This window comes from Pimephales promelas, chromosome 15, assembly GCF_988280905.1.
Source record: "Pimephales promelas chromosome 15, fPimPro1.hap1.1, whole genome shotgun sequence".
Classification (NCBI taxonomy): domain Eukaryota; kingdom Metazoa; phylum Chordata; class Actinopteri; order Cypriniformes; family Leuciscidae; genus Pimephales; species Pimephales promelas.
The window spans coordinates 12,971,824-12,991,915 of NC_142783.1; the positions used below are offsets into that span (position 1 = coordinate 12,971,824).

Here is a 20,092-nt window from a genome sequence, read left to right on the forward strand (position 1 = left end):
TTGTTTATGCAGAGCTCTCTCATTCAGTCGGGTTAAGGTCTGGACTTTGACTGGACCAGTGCAACATCTTGATTCTTTTCTTCTTCAGCCATTCTGTTGTAGATTTGCTGGTGTGCTTGGGATCATTGTCCTGTTGCATGTCCCATTTCGGCCAAGCTTTAGATTTAGGAGATATGGCCTCACGTTTGACTCTAAAACACTTTATTATACAGAGAAGTTCATGGTCAACTCAATGACTGCAAGGTGCCCAGGTCCTGTGGCTTAAAAACAAGCCAAAAATCATCACACCTCCATCAGCATGATGAAAAGTTGATACAAGGTCTTTGTGCTGATATGCTGTGTTTAGTTTTCGCCTAACTTTGCATTGCATTGCATAGTCTGACCTTGGGGGGAATTTGCTGGGACGTCTACTCCTGGGAAGATTGCCAAATGTCTTGAATGTTTTACACTTGTGAATAATATTCCTTACTGTAGAATAATGGACTTCAAATTGTTTGGAAAAGACAGTGTAACCCTTCTCAGATTGATGGCATCAACAATTGCTTCTCTAAGATCATGTCTTCCTTGGCATTGTGTTAAAACGCACCTGAATGCTCCAGACCAGCAAACTGCCAAAACTTCTGCTTTTATAGAGGTGATCACGCGATTTGATTAGCAGTACGTAAATGCTACTTACACTCTTAATACCTACAGAAGCAGTAAGGGTATATTTAGTTTGTCACACATATTTTGGCCTAGTTTTTGTTAAATAAATAATGACATGGTTAAATATGTGTTGTTGTTTATCCTGCCATGGACCAGATGATTTTTTTTTATTATGTTCAGATACATAAAACCATACAATTCAAAATGGCGTCCTTTCTTTTTCACCTGACTGTATATAGTCTATAGTCTAAAATATACTTCATAATCAACCTATCATAACAGTGTTATTTGAATTACCTCATAAGTAGCCATGATGCCAGTGAATTGCAGAGATTGTGTAAAAATAACCACATTGCTGTGATCACATGCTTTCTTAACTGCTGTCAATTTTGTTGAGTTTATTTTGTTTTATAAAACAGAAGGTTCCAGTCCTTGATTCTGACTGGTTAAGCCACATTCGAAGCCATTGTAAATTACTCTACAAACATAAACCTGTGACATAAACCATAAAATAAAAGTTTTTATGGACTAACCATTTTATAAAAGCAATAAGGCCTGTGAAGCCGCGTGGTTACAACTACGGGGTTTTTAATGCTTCTTAGCTGATCTAAATTCACAATAAACCATGGTCTCTAGGGGCTTATTGCTTTAACTGAGAGGAAAGCGCACAGCACATATTACATATTCATCTAAATGTCACTCTCAGCAGCGTGGACAGGGCCTGGATGTTCGTTAAAAGCATATCGCTGCAAGGGTATTTTCAACTTGTCTTTACTTCTAAGCAAATAATGAAAAAGAACTTTCAATGACGTGCACTCCTTTGGCTGCAGTTCACTTAACGGCCACCGGTGTCGCTAATAACAAGGGTTTCTGAATTCTACATATAGCCCCTATCAATTGTTAGCCTGACGTTGTCATACTCAGATTCTAGTCAGAATGTGAGTCAGATACTGCTCCATTGGGCTATGATTATGAGCGAAATGAAAAAAAATGCACTGAATTGGATAGACCGAATCCCGTAGGAAGGATGATAAAACATCTTTCCGATCAACAAATGCCTTGAACGTAGTTCTCTGTTCCTCTTTTAAAATGAATGCGCTGTCTACATCTTCTATAACAGAATCTGCACATCTAAATTCTCCAGCAGCAGCCATTCTTTGTTGTAAACAGATTCAACACAAGTGCTCTTTGGTGACGTGGATGATTACGTTATGGTTGATCATCTGTCCATCAATGTATAAAGCCTGCCCTGACAATTTGATTGGTCCGAACAGCTTTGGTTCGGGAATACTTGCTTCTCAACGTATCAAGTCCAGACCAAACTTCCCATCCTCAAATGTTGTGGGCGGGGCTAAGTTCGGCTGGCACCCAGGCTAATAAATTGCAATGGTTTTTAACAATTTTGCTGTTTTATAATATTTCTGATCAAATAAATACAGCTTGCTGAGCATAAGAGATTTCTTTCAAAAAAAAAAAACTATAAAAAAAGTTTGAACAGTAATGAATATAACTGCAAAAATAGCTGTAAGGCACATCCTCTAGTTTATCACTTTAGTGTACTTCTAAAAGTGCTGAAAAAGTATTACTAATAATCACTTGTGTGTGTTGGTGTCTTTAGAGAAGTTTGTTTGGTGTTTTGCTGGCTTTGTTCTGCCAGACAGAGCATGACTCAGATACACCCTGCATCATGGGTCTCGGACTCACTGTGAACCTGTGTTCCCTTATCAACGCTCTCCCGAGAAGAATGAGTTGTGGAGGAGAAGGGCATGTATCGACCGCTTCCTCGAGACAGACGATGGCATTGGCATCATTCCCCAGGAACAATTGGATGGCAGCTTGCTGGACCGGTGATAAACCCAGAGCTGTGACGGAAAGGAGGATATGTTTACAGCTTGGTCTGGTTGTTGTAATGGCAACATAAACCACATTTCCCTGCTAGGTTTATTTCACCTTCAATTGAGCCAGGTGGACTAACCAGATTTAATGAAGCTCATTAAAGTGCTCATTACATGGATTGTTTATTACTTTAATATTCCTTCAGGTTTGTATACACTGCTCGGCCACCAAAATGTTAATTGGATCATTATTGGAGTGGTTATTATGGGTAACACTTTAGAATACGGTTCCTTCGTTAATGAATAACTACACAAAACTAATGAGTAACACAATATTAACAATCTAGTAACTATTATTAACTAACAAGAAACTCTGATTAACGAACTAGTAAGTAGATGAAAGTGGTAGTTCACTATTAAGTAATCAATAACTACTATTTTTGTAATACTTCCCAGAGAACTACTGAAAAAGTTTATTAATAATCTAGTAACTACTAAAGAAACTCTTATTAACAAATTAGTAAGTAATAGCTCACAGATGAAAGTGTTACTAGATACTTCTGTGGGAATTACTAATTATTTGGATCCGTATTATAAAGTGAAGATCATTGGAACTAACTAGTAATTACTCAAGTGTTACTACATGATCTAGTCATGATTTGTGCAAATGTTTGAGATTTTTTGGTGAACTTTAGTAACTTTTAGAAAATGTCTTTAGTAACACTTGAGTAATTACTAGTTATTTCCTATGATCTTCACTTTATAATACGGATCTAAATAATTAGTAAGTAATAGCTCATAGATGAAAGTGTTACTAGATACTTCTGTGGGAATTACTAATTATTTGGATCCGTATTATAAAGTGAAGATCATTGGAACTAACTAGTAATTACTCAAGTGTTACTACATGATCTAGTCATGATTTGTGCAAATGTTTGAGATTTTTGGTGAACTTTAGTATACTTTTAGAAAATGTCTTTAGTAACACTTGAGTAATTACTAGTTAGTTCCAATGATCTTCACTTTATAATACGAATCCAAATAATTAGTACTTCCCGCAGAAGTATCTAGTAACACTTTCATCTGTGAGCTATTACTTACTAATTCGTTAATAAGAGTTTCTTTTAGTTAATAGTAGTTACTAGATTGTTAATAAACTTTTTCAGTAGTTCTCTGGGAGGTATTAAAAAATAGTAGTTATTGATTACTTAATAGTGAACTACCACTTTCGTCTGTGCGCTATTACTTACTAGTTCGTTAATCAGAGTTTCTTGTTAGTTAATAATAGTTACTAGATTGTTAATATTGTGTTACTCATTAGTTCTTGTGTAGTTATTCATTAACGAAGGAACCGTATTCTAAAGTGTTACCCTGTATTCTACATCCCTTAATCCTAACCGATACCTAAACTTAACCACTACAACATTACTGTTATTACTACAACTATTAATAAGAAGTAAATTAGGAGTTTATTGAGGCAAAACTTAATAGTGAATATTTGTTTCCCCAAACTAAAGTGTGACAAACATCCCACAACATACAAATGAGGCAATTTTCGGGCTTGGTGAAATACGTGCTTTGTATATAATGAGAAGGCAGATTTAATCCATGAAACTTGCATGATGTTTTACTGATACAAAGTCCTCTTAAAGTATATGTCAAAACATCAAGGCAAATTTTGTTTTCTCAAGTCATGACCCCTTTAAACGATAGCATGTGATAAGAGCTTAGATCATTCCAGAACTAAACGTATGCTTGCAATTTTCCTTAAAGTTATATTAACGTTATATGATCCTTACCTGTTTTCATTTCTTCTGCATACCGTATGGAGAGGCTAGCCATGTCAATTTTCTTCATTTCATACAAGTACTTCCCTCTAAAATAAGAAACAAACAACTTTTTCTATATCACCAATATTCACCAATAAAAACAATTTTTAATCTCCTAAGAACCATGCAAACTCAAGAGAAATAATACAAGAATCAAGGACATGCAAATAACCTCATGATATGCAGATCATAAGCGTCTGGCTTCATATGTATGGCTCGAGTCAAATCCTTCACTGCTCTACTCAGATTATTCACCTGTGAAAAATACAAGTTCACTAGTTTAATTTAGTAAATGAAAATCTACATTAAAATATTCATAATCCCAAATTACTATTATGCACTAGAAGTGCCACTTAAAGATAAGAATAAGCTTTTGTACTATTAAATTGAAAATTAAAAATGAAGAAATCAGTTCAAATCTGTGGATAAATGACCAAGGGAAAAGCAATGATAAATAAAAGCCAAATGCTTTTTAAAATAGCTTTTGAAAAATGATCTCACACACACACATATACTGTATTTATCATACATCATATATTTATGATCATATATTTAAATCATCACTGTAGTTGTTTAGACACACCTCTGCTAAACAAGCCGCATGATTTGACTTATCACTCATATACATAGGACCAAACACACCAAAGTTACTAGGGCTATAACCACAACTATAATCCCCTTACATTGTAATAGGCTCTGGCCCGGCATATGTAGGCTTTTACATGGGTGGGGTCTGCTTTCAAAGCATTACTGAACCTTTTAATGGCCTCATTATTTCGGTCCATCTTCAGCATGCAGATCAGTCCCAAACTGACATGAGCAACAACAGCTGCAGTCCTGTGACGATCACAGAGAGGAGAGATGATGACTCAGATACAATTTAATGGATTTTAGCTTAACTCACAGCTGGTCAGAGACTGTCACTTTTTACAAAGAAACAATCTTTTAAAAAGTGAGTTTCAAGCTTCAGTAAACTTATCCTCAATAAACAGAGCAATTCCAATAGGGTCGTCACAACATCGGTGCTCGGGCCCTAACTAAGGCCTGCGTTTGGTGCACTTGTTCAACAAAAGAAAATGAAAGTATTTTCGTCACAGAGCGGAGGCGGCTGGGACGTCACCTGTCAAGTTTGATCACAACTTCAAAGTCAGCCATAGCCTGCCGCCAGTGCCGAAGCGTCGTGTAGACCAGACCGCGGTGTAGAAACGCGCTCAGGTTTTCTGCACTGTCATTGATGAGAACTATGACACACACACATTTACAGATAAAACATGAATTGCTAATGAGATGATTTTCTGACTTCTCAGCACAAAGTTCTGACATATATATCTGAAGGCATATGGTCTCTGAGGATCTCAAATGTACCACTTTCATTATCTTAAGTGTCTGCTAATATTGTAATACAGTGGTGCATGGCTCTATATAACACAGTCTCATCCCAAGACCTCATATAACTGACGTCTTGGGACGTCTTTTGACGATACGTCAACATCCGCCTTTTTAGGGTACCCTTAAACGTCGGTTACATGACGATCCCGGGCCGTCATACAACTGACGCTTTACAATTAACGTCAGTTAGGTTGACGGGGTAGGTTTAGGTCTGGGGTAGGGTTAGGATCCGATAACGTCATGTAACCGACGTTTAAGGGTACCCTAAAAAGGCAGATGTTGACGTATGGTCATGGTTCATGGATTGCTGTTTTGAGTATTTCTTTTAATAACTGCAATAAAATGCAATATAAACCCCTTTTGCGCCGACGTCACAGTTACGTCACGGCGCTAGCTGGAGGCAAAACAAAGTGAAAACTGGAGGCGGCCAATACAAACCAGCCCAGATTTGGCTAAATAATAAGGAGCTTAAATTATTGTTACTATTATTAAATGTCATCTTGTTGTGTTGTTTGGTGCAAGAATTGATGAAAAATGAATATGCTGTATCTAGAATTTTTATTTCTAGAAAATATTATCATCATTAAAATCGCACCGTAATGTCACTCTTTACATTGTCGTCGTCTCGGCAGAACTGCGGATCGTACACACGAGTCTTGTACAGGAACATATAGGCATCTAAAGATTTCTATGCCCTCAGTTTGTCTTCACGATCGGTTTCTCTATAAGGTAGGTGTAGAAGTCAGGCCACTCAACCGAGGTAAAGTAACGTTAATCCTGTCAGATCGTCCAGGAGTGAGCGTGTAGGCGGCTACGGGTCGGCCAATCTGGTTCCGTCCGTTAAAAATAACTTTTGGAAATAACAATCACGGTCCTGGACACTGAGTGACCTTACACATTAAGATAAAATCGAAAATTTCCCCAGTCATTATTAAAAAACAAGCTAACAATACTTGCTAACTAGCGTTAGTGAAGCAGCCAGAGGGATCGTTCTGCCTCCACCTAAGCTCCGCCCACAAAAAAAAAACGTCACCATGTTTACCAACTGAAAAAGGGTCTATAGTTATTGGGAGTTTCTCTTTGAGATTACAAGCTTGATTAACATTGAAATTTACATTTACTGTACTTCAAAATGGTCATTAATCCACATGGAATGGAATCCAACGTGCTGCTAGTTTGTCAACATGTGGAACTTGCATCAAGCCTGACAACTGGTTTGCTATTTTATACTGCTTCATATACTGCAGAAGATCGTGTTGATAAATTGGCTTAAAGTGCATTTTCTGAATGCCATGTGTCGCAAAAACAGGCTCAGTGCCGAAACTCTACTCACGCCCACGATCCGATCCTGTTACACTGCACAAAGTGCTTAGGTAGGCAGTGTGGAACACTTCACTTCATGAAGCTGTTCAGTTTGCAGGAGACAACAGGGACAAAATATTCCTGCAAGCTTCAGAGATCAAAGAAGCAGATTACAGTTGCAAAATATATGGCTCTTATTGGTTGAGCAGTGATATCAACATCCTCATATGACTGCTTCAACAGATGAAGCTGTTTGTGATGAGATGTTAAAAGAATGGCCCAATTGATTGTGTTTAATTGTGTGTAGAAAGTCTTCATTTAAAGATTTAGATCAAAGACATATCACAGAAAACAGGATTTCCCTCCCCAGACTATTTATGAAATCTAGGCTAAAAATAAAAAATGGGTCATTCAGAAATCTGCATGTATATGAGACTATGAACATCCGGCTGCCCAAATTTGGACATTATCAGCTTTGTCTGTTGTCTCCCAAATGTCTTTTTTTTGACATACAGTTTGAGTTATAATAGATAGAAATATAAAATAGATCTGGATGGCATATTTCAGATAATTTAAGTGTGAAATGTTTATATTCATTTTGAAATGTTGACTTTTCAATGCAAACTTCAAATCATGCCAAATCTGAGCACAGCCTGAGATATTTTGTTGTTCGGCTCCAGAAGGGACACATATCTAAATTACTGAGAAAAACTGAGCTGTTTAGAAGAAACCGAGATATTAAAGAAATGGATTTTCTTTCCTATGGGCTTCCTGGAAAAAATGTGTAAATTTCAAATTAAAATTAAGTGTTGAACAAACCATTTGTAAAATTGCCTTTCCTACTGTATTCTCAACATAAAGTGCCAGAACTTAACTTAAAAATGCCCATGGGTAACAGTTTTCATCAAGGCTCTCAAAATGTTGGTACAGTATCTTTATATAGAGAAACTGTGAAAGAACTGTAAACATTTTCATGTAGTATATAACAAGCAAGTGCATTACCAGATGTGCTGAGATCTCTTAAGGCCTCAACAGGCATTATCTTCCTCAGCAGACAGCCTCTGTGGTAAAACGCCAACCAATCACTGGGATTCCAGTGCACAGCCAGAGAAAAGTCCTCGATAGACTTCTCAAAGTGACCCAGCTTGGAATAGATCCTTCCTCTGTATGTTCTGCATTGAGTGAAAACAATATAATTGGATTTACACATCAACATAGATGTAAGGTAATTATATCTAGTGGCAAACAAAGGGGTAATTCACCACTGGCAAAAACGCTTCAGCTCGACCAGAGTCAAACATAACCTTGCTTGAGTAGGAAATACTTCGCACCAAACTTTTAGTTTCAAAGGTGTTGACTTGTATTGTTCCCGGGTTCAGGAATTCAAAGAGAAAAGGTTTAACAGGAGTGAGTTATTTTCGGTCTCGAGTGAAGGATTCAGTGCATTGTAGGCAGTGAATAAAGGCTGCAAAAATCATAAATATAGAGAGAATACTACAATGGATCATTTGAAAATCCTCTATTTCAAACTGGTACGAATACAATGTCCAAACAGAGAGAGCATCTTCTGCCCAGCCCCCAGAAGCAAATGCTCATGCTGTCACCTAAAAGTAAGAAGGCAGTTGCCATATTGTTTAATTTTTAGCAAAATGCACTTAAAAAAAAAGAGAAGAAAAAGTACGATGCCATTTTCAGTTTTAAGAAAAAAAACAAGTCAACTCTTACAGTAAGGCCCCGTCCACACTACTGCGTTTTCGTTTAAAAACGGAGACCTTTTGCTACGTTTGCACCTCCCGTCCAGACTAAAACGGGAAAAACGAAGACCTAAACGGAGAAGTTTAGAAACGCTGCAGCTGCGTTTTGCATTTTGAATCTCCGGAGGGCGTTTTGGTGTGGACGAGACAAAACGGAGGAGTTCAGAAACGCTGACGCAGAGGCTGACGTTATCAGTCATGACGTATCCTTCCCTGATTCGTCAATCACTGTTTACACCGGCACGTGCATGCCCAGTGTTGGTGAATGGTCAAGTGATCCGCGTTTTCAGCCGTTTTAATGTGGACGGAGATCATTTCTAATACGCAGATAAAACGCTGGTGTGGACGGAGATTGTATTCGTTTTAACGAAGTAGTGTGGACGGGGCCCAAGTGTTTGGTTAATAACTGATCCATCTGTAGTTTTCACAAAAGCCCCGGAGCTGTCAAAATGATGCAAAACTTTTGCTGACAAAATAAATGGTAATTTCTCATTCCAGGTAACATGGTGACAGAGTAAACATTGTTCTTTTACATGTACTACTAACACTGTAACAACATAGTGGGTTGAAAATAGGTGAACTTGCACTTTAATACACTATAATACACTGATGAAGAAAGATCCAGTTTCTTTCTCAACTGTTCACTTAACTTTGTGTATCCGTTCAAGCACAAGTAAACGCGAAAGACGAATCAATTTGGTGTTTGAGCGCTGTCTGAAATGCTTCTCTCTCTTTTTGCGTGTAAAAGTCTATGCGTACAGATAACAGCACATAAGTCCCGATTTTCGTCTCTTCTTCTGCGTTAAAAATCGTTTGAATGTGTAAATTGGCAAGACAAAACACGTTCAAATGATAAATTTTCACTCCATGATGGTTAAACTGAGGATTTATTCCCCGAATCCCATGTAAATCCCATACCATGAAATGTTGGTACACTGTCAGAAAAAAAGGTACAAAAGCTGTCACTGGGGCGGTTCCTTTTCAAAAGGTACACTTTTGTACCTAAAGGGTGCATATTGGTACCATAATTGTACAAATATGCACCATGAAGGTACCAATATGCACCCTTTAGGTACAAAAGTGTACCTTTTAAAAAGGAACCTCCCCAGTGACAGCTTTTGTACCTTTTTTTTTCTGAGAGTGTACTCAGAAGAGCTTCCCTCCATGTTTTCTGCTGCTTGTTTATTTTTAACCACATGGGCACCAGTTATGTGCCCCCCTGTAAATAATGCTCATAATAATACTGACCTGGCTATAGCATTCCCAGGTTCTTGCTTTAGCAGTAAGGTAAAGTCTTCCAAGGCCACCATCCATTTGGAGCTGTTGAAGTGATGTATTCCATGGGCCATCATTGCATCTGTCCTTGTTGAGTCGATAGTGAAGGTCTGGAGGTCAAAAAGGGTTTATTTTGAAATCTCCCATGTTTCATGTATACTGCAATCATTGAGGCAATTATGCAGCTATTTAGAACAACGGTCTATAATCATCAATACCAGTGCTCTTTTGTGAACTCTTCATATTTAGAGTGCATGATGTGCTTGCCAACAGTAAAATTGACTAATTCTGTCCGCCAAGACAAATTTAGCCCTTAAAGTGTGCATACAATAATACACAAAACAGTACTTGAAGCACAAATAATGAACAGACTCAAATGAACAGACCTCAAATGCTTTCGTGATTTTAGTTTAGTTATTTTATTTTTTTTCAAAACCATTTTCCACCTTCTCTCTGACCCCTAGAATTAAACAGACCATTAAGCTGCTCTTTTTTTTTTGTGCTGTGCTTTTAAGAAACATCCCCTTCAAATTCCAGTTCTCTTGCCTAGGGTGATTTTAACCCTCCCATCTTTTGAAAACAGTCTTTTGTGAAACCTGTATCACTTTCTGACAAGGTTCACAAAATAATTAATGCTGAAATGAGTCAATATGAAATGAAAAACTGTGAATATCAGACTGCAAAAAGGAAACGCAGGTGCTACACACAGCCAGGAACAGCTGTTTAACAGTTCAACAACTCTTGGCGGTATTCTTCAGATGCTTGAGAAAAATATAAAAATACATTTTAATAATGATTATAATTTGTATTATGATTTTATAATGCATTTAATTTGTACAGCACCCTTCATTTACTGTGTAAAATGTAGCTTAAAGTGCTTTACAGGTCAGAATATAAAAAAGATGACAAATAAATAAATTAATAAAAGATAAAACGGATAAAAATCAAGAAAATGCAACTGTCCAGCCTCGTGTTATTTTTTTTATGTCAAATTTCTGGACATTGAATAGGCTTTTCTGGAATGTAAATGTGTTTTAAAGAAAAAAGTATTGCACTATAAAAAATGCACTTTAACTTTCATAACTCAGATTCATTGATGTTTCTAAGGCTAAGTATTAATTTGTGGTATTTGGAGAATAAAAGAAGTTTTGACTTCTGAAAGTTACAGTATTGTAGATAAACTATTTAATCTCAGAAGATCAAGGCAAATGTAACCGAGGTAAATTACCACACTAGTGACAATTAATGTTCAAAATCTTCCCTACTGGTATTTCCTACTGTAAATCTAAATTTACAGTATATATATTGATTCATAGGGCTTACTTTGGCGTAGTCTTCCATGGCCAGCGGTACTTCGCCCATCTTCTCATACATCTTTGCCCTTTTAAAGTATATCTCTGCATCAGCTGGCTTGACTTTGATGACTTGGGTGTAGCTGAATGCAGCCAGTGCAGTTTCCCCTCTTTGTTTGTAGATTTCTGCTTTAGACATGAAGGCGTCTGGAACACAATTGGCATTAGTCATGAGCTTCAACACTTTGTTCTGAAGAAAGTTTTGTGCACCAAAAAAAATATAATAATTTACTTTTACATGGTCACTTTACATCCTTTCTCTGACCTTTACCTTTGTGGGCTTTTGCTGCAGGGCTAGGCTGACAAATACTGAATAACTTATATTATACTGCTAATTTATAGGCCACATGCACACAGCAGCAGAATGCGGTTGGCAGTCCTGTATTTGAGTCCTTAATATGGTTGTGTTCACAGTCACAGACAGTTCAATTATTTATGGGAGTGTTAATATATTCTATAACCAAACTCACACGCGTACATTTTCAAAACTGCAGTCGTTTAATGAAGATTTGACTATGAACTCGCAGCTTGGTTGGACTCTTGTCGTGTCAAAAATGATAATACTTTTCAGTTTCATAGATGTCGCCATGTTTGATACTGTTGCTATGGTTACTGGTCAGAGGATACAGACTCGACTCCCGTACCACGTTCATACAGACAGTATCCGAGACACTGCGGTAAGTTGCTGTGTTACTGGGACTTTTCAAGACACACCAGTAAGCAAATGCAGTAGTAAATCAAAAGCTGTAAAACCTGACAATGTGAACGTAGCCATATTATAATGTGGGCAGTCATATGTTAATGTGCTCATGGATTTCATGATCATGACAAATTCTGAATCTGTGTTATTTTAGTATAATTTTTATTTTTATAATTAATATTAATACTACATTTTGTTTCATTTATTTTCATTTCAGTTTTTTTATTTATATTTCCATTTAGTAAGTTTAGTGCTAACCTAACTTAAGTTTAGTTAACTTATTTCAGTTGTCAAGCCAGCATTTCAAATTTTCTGTAAATGACATTTTTTCATCTAATATTAATATTTTATTTTAGCTTTATTTCAATTAACAAAAATATTTTAGGTTTATTTAACAATAATAACCTCTGAAGGAACTTACTTTGGTCTGTGCGAACAGGGGGAAGCTTAGCATTGCTAATGTTGGAGTATGTCTATATTTTGATACATGCCCTTTAACCGTACAGGTTCTGTTTTGTCCAATACAGAAGTCAGACATTATTATTGAATCAGAATCTTGTCTCTCCTGCTGTCTGGTAATGAAAGGAGACTCGTGCGCACACCTGCATGCTTCTTGCTGTTTTTAACGATGACGTTTAGATCGTCCAAAGCTCTATCGGGGTCGTTTCTCAGCAGGTATATGCTGTGCCTGTGCCAGAAGGCATCCAGTAAATGGGGCTCCAGGGAGATGGCCTTTAAAAACAGAAAAACAACAGATCGATCATTAGTACAAGACAAACTAAGCGGAAAATCAGGTTGCATTAGCAGAATGTTCTATTCTGGCTTGGATAATGATTTCTGAAATGAACCATTTAATAATGAACAAACACTGAATAAAATCTTATGAGAATCAGTATTAGTGATGTTTATCTTAGCTTGCATTACTAATTTAAAAAAAAAAAAAGTCTTACAGCATTGAGATCTTCAAGGGCCTGGCTGAGATAACCAAGTTTAATGTAAAGTGCTCCACGTCGACACCGGTCGAAGGCACCGTGGTTTCCACGTTCATTCAAAGTTTGGGTCAGCTTGGCCACTTCATGCTCCAAATCAGCTGTAGTGAGACCATTGTCCAAAACCTCAGACACATCAACTTTGTCCAGATTCTGGATCTCGTCCTGTGGAAGCTGATTCTCCTCCAGACCAGCAGGGAGAGAGCTTGAGCTCTGAACATTTTCCAGAGGAGGAAAAACCTTGTCGAACCAGGCGTCCCATGTGTCTCTAACCCACTCTCTGGGTGATGTAGTGTCAGGTATTCCACCACGATCTGTGGCAAAGCTCTCAAAATCTAGGACCATAGGCAGACTGAGGCAGAGGCGGGGTGAAACTTGCCCTTTGGAAGTTTTAGACTCCTGTGGTATCTGACACAGAGACTCGCTCCTTTTAGATTAAAAAAAAGATAAACACATTATTAATGCAGACATTACAGCAGACTTTCAAAAATTCAAGAAAGATGAATATTTATGAGATACAAGATGCATTGCATCACAAAATGCTGTGAGAAAATATTTTATGTCATGGGTTTACATGCAATTTCATGTTTTGGTCTTGTTTTGGAATTGTTTTTGGAACAAAAGTAAAACCTTGTTAGTGTCCTTGGTGGCTCTCTCAGTTTTTTCCAAAAGTATGCCGTTTTAACAGAGCTGCGTGTCTTTCCTCTCTTCGTGGCCCTGCGTTTGGAACAGGACACCCTTCCCCTCTCTTTGCCTTTGTGTGGGTTCCTTCTGTGGTTTGGGGTCTGGCGGGGCCACTCTGATGAGTTGGGCTCTGTGTGAACCTCCTGGGGCTTTGCCTGTTTGGCATTGGATGGGGATTCTCTGGCCAGAGCTGCACAGATTGTGTTCTGCTGCCACTGCCACCGCACATGCTCCAGCTCCTGGGAAAGGCTGGTGAAGTCAGACTGCAGCTGAAGATGAGGCTCAAGATCTGGGGTTAAGTGCGGGGCAGAACAAGGCCGTCTGGTCTGAAACCCAGGGGGGGAGACAGGATATTGCAAGAGATGAAATTCTGGTTGCACTGAGCTGCTTGTTTCCAAATATTACAGTAAAAAGAATAAAAACGGTTTTAGGTACCTTATATAATATAAACACAGAATGGTGTCTTGGAAGAATATCAACATTTCTCAATGCTAAAATGCCACAGCCAAAGTAACAGGAAAGAGTACTGTTGTTATATTACTGAGACTCTAGCTTTACATTAAAATAAACAAGGCTAACCAATAGAAATTACTGGGAATTTATGAAATAATTCTTCAACAAACAAACAAACAAAAAAAAGGAAAGGTTTTTAACCTGTTCTGTTGAGATGAACCCAGAGAGAGTCAGTGAGGCTGTTGTTCTGAAGTCTGCCACAGACTTACACTCAATAGGCGAGACATTTTCCTGGGGACAAGGCCAAATTTTTAGAGAATGTCCAACACAATTGTATTCTGAAAACTCTCTTGAGAACTCACTGAAGTAACATGAATGCAAATAACAAAATCTTTCTTATCTTGTTTTCTTTCTTTTTTATGTACAGTAAGATGATAAATATATAGTTGACATTTCAAGCAGTGTTCTGCATTGTGAGATTATATACTGCATCAAAAACTAAATAAATTGTTTTCAACAATACAAATATGTATTATGCAAATATTATAATATTCCTTAACAATATAACTGCTTTAACTCCGAGTATATATTATATAATATTACTATTTTTACTGTATATATATATATATATACTGTATATATATGTTCAATATATTACCTTATGACATTTTCAAGGACTGTATACAAAGAAACATTAAAATGTCATATGTTGTTATTTTTTTTTATTTTAAAGGGCACTAATAAAAAACAAAAATATACACAAAGATTTACACAAAAAATGCCATATTTGATTTGTCCATTCATTTTTATTTTTTTACTGTTTTGAAATTCTAAAACGTCACTGACCCATATACTGTACAGTGTATCTCTGAGCAAGACACTTAACCCCTAGTTGCTCCAGAGGCGTGCCACCTCTGACATATGTAGCAATTGTAAGTCGCTTTGGATAAAAGCGTCAGCTAAATGAATAAATGTAAATGTAATTATATATATATATATAATATATATATATATATATATATATATTATTATTTGTGTATTTAAAAAATAAATAAACACACACACACACACATATATATGGTACGTGTTATCTGCTCTTTGTATGTTTTGGTTTTTCACATTTGGTTCAATTTCCTGTTAGTTACGTTGGTTATTCATTGACTGATTATTATGTGCAGCTGTGTCTAATTTTTTTGATTAGTGTATATTTAAGCCCTGTGTTTAGTTTATTTCAGTTGTCCGTTATTGTTGCTTTTATGTGGTTGTTCTGTTCTCTGTCTTGAGTACCCTGAGTTCAGTTAAAATACATTTTGAAAACTGCTGCATTTTGATCCAGTTTCAACTTCATTTGCAACCAGTGGTGACATATGAAGTCTTAATAAAAAAAAAAAAAAATCTGACTGACCCCAAACTTTCAATGGTATTGAAATTACATTGAAACACTACACTAATAATAAAACACTAATAATAATATATATACATATATATGAAGAGTTCATATGCAAAAGCCTCTAAATGCCATTTGAAATTTTCTTCTTTAATGATGATTTTTATCAAACTTGTATATTTAAGTTCAGTAATTTCACTTAAATAACAATTAATAGGTAATTATCATTGCCATTTAAGTGAAATCACTGAACTTAAATATACAAGCTTGATAAAAATTATCATTCTAGAAGAAAATTTCAAATGGCACTTAGAGGCTTTTGCATCTGAACTCTTCATATATATATATATATATATTTCAGAATATCGTGTTCATAAAGAGCTGCATGGTGTTACATAACATAAGTATGCTACATACAGGAATTTGGAGAATTTCCACCTTAAACTAATTTAAGGTTAATTCAATAAACAGACCTCAGAAGTAATCTGTTCTGCATTCATCACATGGCTAACTGTCTCCGCCACGTGGTGCTCGTCCAAAAGATTCAACAGATTCTCTTTGCACAGGTCTGGCTGAGTTACCTAAGGACACAAAATGTAATAAAGAAAAACTTGCTTAAAAATGTATTACATTGGAATTCACTTTTTATGCTAGCATTTTTTCATATTAGAAGGTAACATAAGGAATTTAATATTACCAGCATGAACAAGCTAAAAGGAAATATCTTTGAGGCAATAGTAATAACTATAATTCATGTGAATTACAGGCGTTAATACCACGCGCATAATTTTCGCCATGCTCTTTATTTTATAAAGTTTTTCTTAAATTATGAGCTTACAAGAGAATTGTATTCAAATCAAGATGATAACAGAGAGAAATAGAGCTGCTATAGGCTCTTCTCTAAATACAGTGTTAAAGCAGGCAGATGATGGGGGAAGCATGCAGTGATTTCTGCAGAAAATAAGCACACTGAGAAGGAAACAGATTTCTCTCTGGTAATGGTGCTTCTGTACCTGGTATTTGGGGAAAAGTGTGTCTTTCATAACACAGGGAGCACAGATGAATTTAGGAGGTGCTGGGTTCCAGAACATTCTGAGCTCAAAGGGACACAGTGTTGCCTATGAGAAATGAATACAATAATTGGATGCTGGAAGGAGCTGTTATCAAATAATTCAGGTGGCCTAAAGTGAAATTTATTCAACAGTCTACATTTAATGACCCAGCTTGAACAATAAAAAATATGAAAATCTTTCTTTCATCCGTTAATTCTATTGGGAAAAATAATGTGTGTCTAATGCCATCTAGTGACCAAATATTTCCAGTACCCTGGGACAATACCCCAGGTTTATTAAGTGTTTGAAATAACAAACAACTGTTTAAAACTGTATTATAGTTTTATATATAAACTATTCAAGGAAGATCACAGATATAAAAACTCAGTTTTAACTAATAGTTTATTACATGTTTGATAATGCACTAAATATCATAATTATCTAATCATAAATCACAGCCTCTGTTTTCATGTACTTCCTTAAAACCAGAGCCTTGTTTTTAAAAAGATTGAGTTGTCACTAGTCACTTTGATGAAAGTCACTGTCAGTGAGTCATAAAACAATAGATTTTTCTTACAGCATGTCCACACATCATAATCCTTGGTCTCTCCACGTAATAATCAGCTATTTTCTGCCAGTCCTTCAGAATATCTGACGTCTGTTTAGGTATGTGGGAAGCACAGTCTGTCTGTGCTGAAACCCCAGTAGAATCAACAGGAACACCTTCACACACCAGCCTACAATGAGTATTACAGCATTAATGATACGCCATCACGTCAGAAATACATTTTAAGAGAGTTTAAACGAGTCAGATTATAAATGGTGACCTGAATTTATAAACAATGAGCTTTAATAAGAATCACTATAATAGAAATAAAAAGAGCCAGGCTTATACCTCTGTATGTCAGGATGTATAGATATATGTCCAAGTGCTTCCCTCTGCTGGTTAAACTGTGATGTTGCAGGGATCAGTTTTTGAGTGTGGCAGATTTTAGAAGCAAGTTGGAGCTCAACAGGCACGACTTGACTGGCAGGAGTGGTACACCAATGGTGGATGGTTTTATAGCCCTCAGCACTGTGTTTGTTTGACAGAACAAACAATCAGAGGGAAACATTTTTTTATTTGATTTTCTTTAAAATACAGAAAACCTAAGGTGTAATGCTTTACTACTGTTTTTTATGTATATATTCACTACCGGTCAAAAGTTTTAGATCAGTAAGATTTTTTATGTGTTAAATGAAGTTTCTTCAGCTCACCAAGGCTGCATTATTTGATAAAAAAAATAACAAACAGTAATATTGTGAAATATTATGACAATTTAAAATGACTGTTTTCTATTTTAATATATTTTAAAATGTAATTTGAAAGCTGATTTTTCAACATCATTATTGTTGCTGATTACACATCAGTTTTCAGTGTCACATGATCCTTCAGAAATCATTCTAATATGCTGATTTTATGCTCAAAAAGCATAAATTATTATTTTCAATGTTGAAAACAGTCGTGTACCATTTTCCCCCCAAAATTCTATGATGAATAGAAAGTTCAAAAGAAAAGCATTTATTTAAAATATAATCTTTTCTAACATTATAAATGTCTTTACTGTAACTTTTGATCAATTTAACTCATCCTTGATGAATAAAAGTATTTTCTAATTTCTTTCCCCCAAAAATAAATTCTTACTGACCCCAAACTTTTGAATGGTAGTGATTAATGTTACAAAAGCTTTCCATTTCAGATCAGTTCTGTTCTTTTGAACTTTCTATTCATAAAATAATCCTGAAATAAAAATGTAAAAAAAAAAATCTGTTTTCAACATGGATAATAAAATGTTTCTTGAGCATCATATTATAATAATTTCTGTAGGATCATGTGACACTGAAGACTGGAGTAATGATGTTGTAAAATTCAGCTTTGATCACAGGAATAAATTACACTTCACTATATATTCACATAGAAAACCACTGTTTTAAATTGTAATAATATTTCACAATATTACTGTGTTTTTTGTATTTTTTTATCAAATAATTGCAGTTTTGGTGAGCAGAAGAGACTTCTTTTAAAAACATAAAAAAATCTTACCGATCTAAAACTTTTGAATGGTACAGTAGTTGTATATATATATATATATAATTGAACTGACAGTAAAGACATTTATAATGTTACAAAATAATTCTATTTTAAACAAATACAGATTTTTTTTCCTTTCTGTTCTTCAAATTACCAGTTTCCACAAAAATATTAAGCAGCACAACGGTTTTCAACATTGATAATAATAAGAAACGTTTCTTAAGCAGCAAACCATCATATTAGAATGATTTCTGAAGGATCATGTGACACTGAAGACTGGAGTAATAATGCTGAAAATTCAGCTTTGCGTCACAGGAATAAATTACATTTTAACAGTGACTTTAAATTGCAGTACCAGTTTTACTGTTTTATTGAATGGTCAAATAAATGCAGCCTTGGTAAGCATAAGAGACTTCTTTCAAAAAAATTAAAATATCTTCCCAACCCCAAACGTATATCATGGTTCGTGGCTGACGAGATAATGGTGAGTTATGTACAGTTCATGATCATGTGATCAGAAGAAAACAAGACAGACATTCATATGGCATGGCATCTTAGGTTTTCTGAATCAGAATAATAATAAATAAAATAAAAATAGAAGCCTTTTCATCAGTGGTCTCAGACTTTTTCATTACTGACATGTCTATTAATCTAATATTAGGGTCTCACGGGAACATTTCTTGGACCTCAAACGTAAACCATTTTGGGTGCCAAGTCGATGTGATATAGGCCCTATGTTCTGCCATAAAAAGATGATGCGTCAGTCTATTTGCACAGATCGTCTCTGCCATAACTTCACACCACTGTTTGAACTGTAGACAGCGGGAGAAACGACCTCAGAACTGACTTTGTGTGTGGGCTCTTTGTGTTCCGCGAACTGCAGACAGGCAGGAGAGGCCCTCCGCCACCCACGTCCCCACGGCTCCACTGACAGCGCCAATTTATTGGGTACGTTTCGTTCACTAAGGCCCGTGACAAGCTAGATTTATCACCCCACTCTGGCACGGTTAAGCCTCAACGAAAGACCTAGAAGGTCACACCAAAGTCACTGGCCCTACCTGCGCTGAACAGAAACATTCCTGAACCGCAAGGAGGAACCTTCAACCTGCCCCGCTATCCATCTACCCCGTAGGCAGGCGGCTCTCATATAAACCCTCTCAACCGCGTCCAACAGGAACCTTTCAGTGACCCTCGTGACTGGAAAAAGCTAGTAATTAAAAGGGCCTTTTTCAAGAGCGAGGGAGTGGCGCAAGTCCAGCCGTGCAGGTAGTAAATCTTGCGTTATCAGCTCTCAGGTGAGTGCTGGAGAGGTTGGGAGGAGGGATGCGTGGGTGCGCTGGCTCCAGACAGACCCGCAGCACAGATGAGTGGAGTA

The 20,092-nt window shown here is 36.4% G+C and overlaps 1 protein-coding gene across 1 annotated transcript in view; it reads right to left on the reverse strand.

Annotated features, from left to right (window-relative positions):
* ttc6 (tetratricopeptide repeat domain 6) overlaps positions 1-20,092 on the reverse strand; it is a 45,946-nt gene that overhangs the window by 19,842 nt on the left and 6,012 nt on the right. The window contains exons 6-21 of the mRNA XM_039673825.2: positions 17,542-17,721; positions 17,224-17,383; positions 16,608-16,712; positions 16,068-16,175; positions 14,409-14,498; positions 13,701-14,080; positions 13,032-13,497; positions 12,684-12,813; positions 11,353-11,528; positions 10,003-10,139; positions 8,003-8,172; positions 5,430-5,550; positions 4,993-5,146; positions 4,482-4,564; positions 4,280-4,356; positions 2,350-2,507 (exon numbers count right to left, since the gene is read on the reverse strand). Coding sequence (XP_039529759.2) covers positions 2,350-2,507; positions 4,280-4,356; positions 4,482-4,564; positions 4,993-5,146; positions 5,430-5,550; positions 8,003-8,172; positions 10,003-10,139; positions 11,353-11,528; positions 12,684-12,813; positions 13,032-13,497; positions 13,701-14,080; positions 14,409-14,498; positions 16,068-16,175; positions 16,608-16,712; positions 17,224-17,383; positions 17,542-17,721 — 2,695 coding nt within the window. The remainder of the gene's footprint in view (positions 1-2,349; positions 2,508-4,279; positions 4,357-4,481; positions 4,565-4,992; positions 5,147-5,429; positions 5,551-8,002; positions 8,173-10,002; positions 10,140-11,352; positions 11,529-12,683; positions 12,814-13,031; positions 13,498-13,700; positions 14,081-14,408; positions 14,499-16,067; positions 16,176-16,607; positions 16,713-17,223; positions 17,384-17,541; positions 17,722-20,092) is intronic.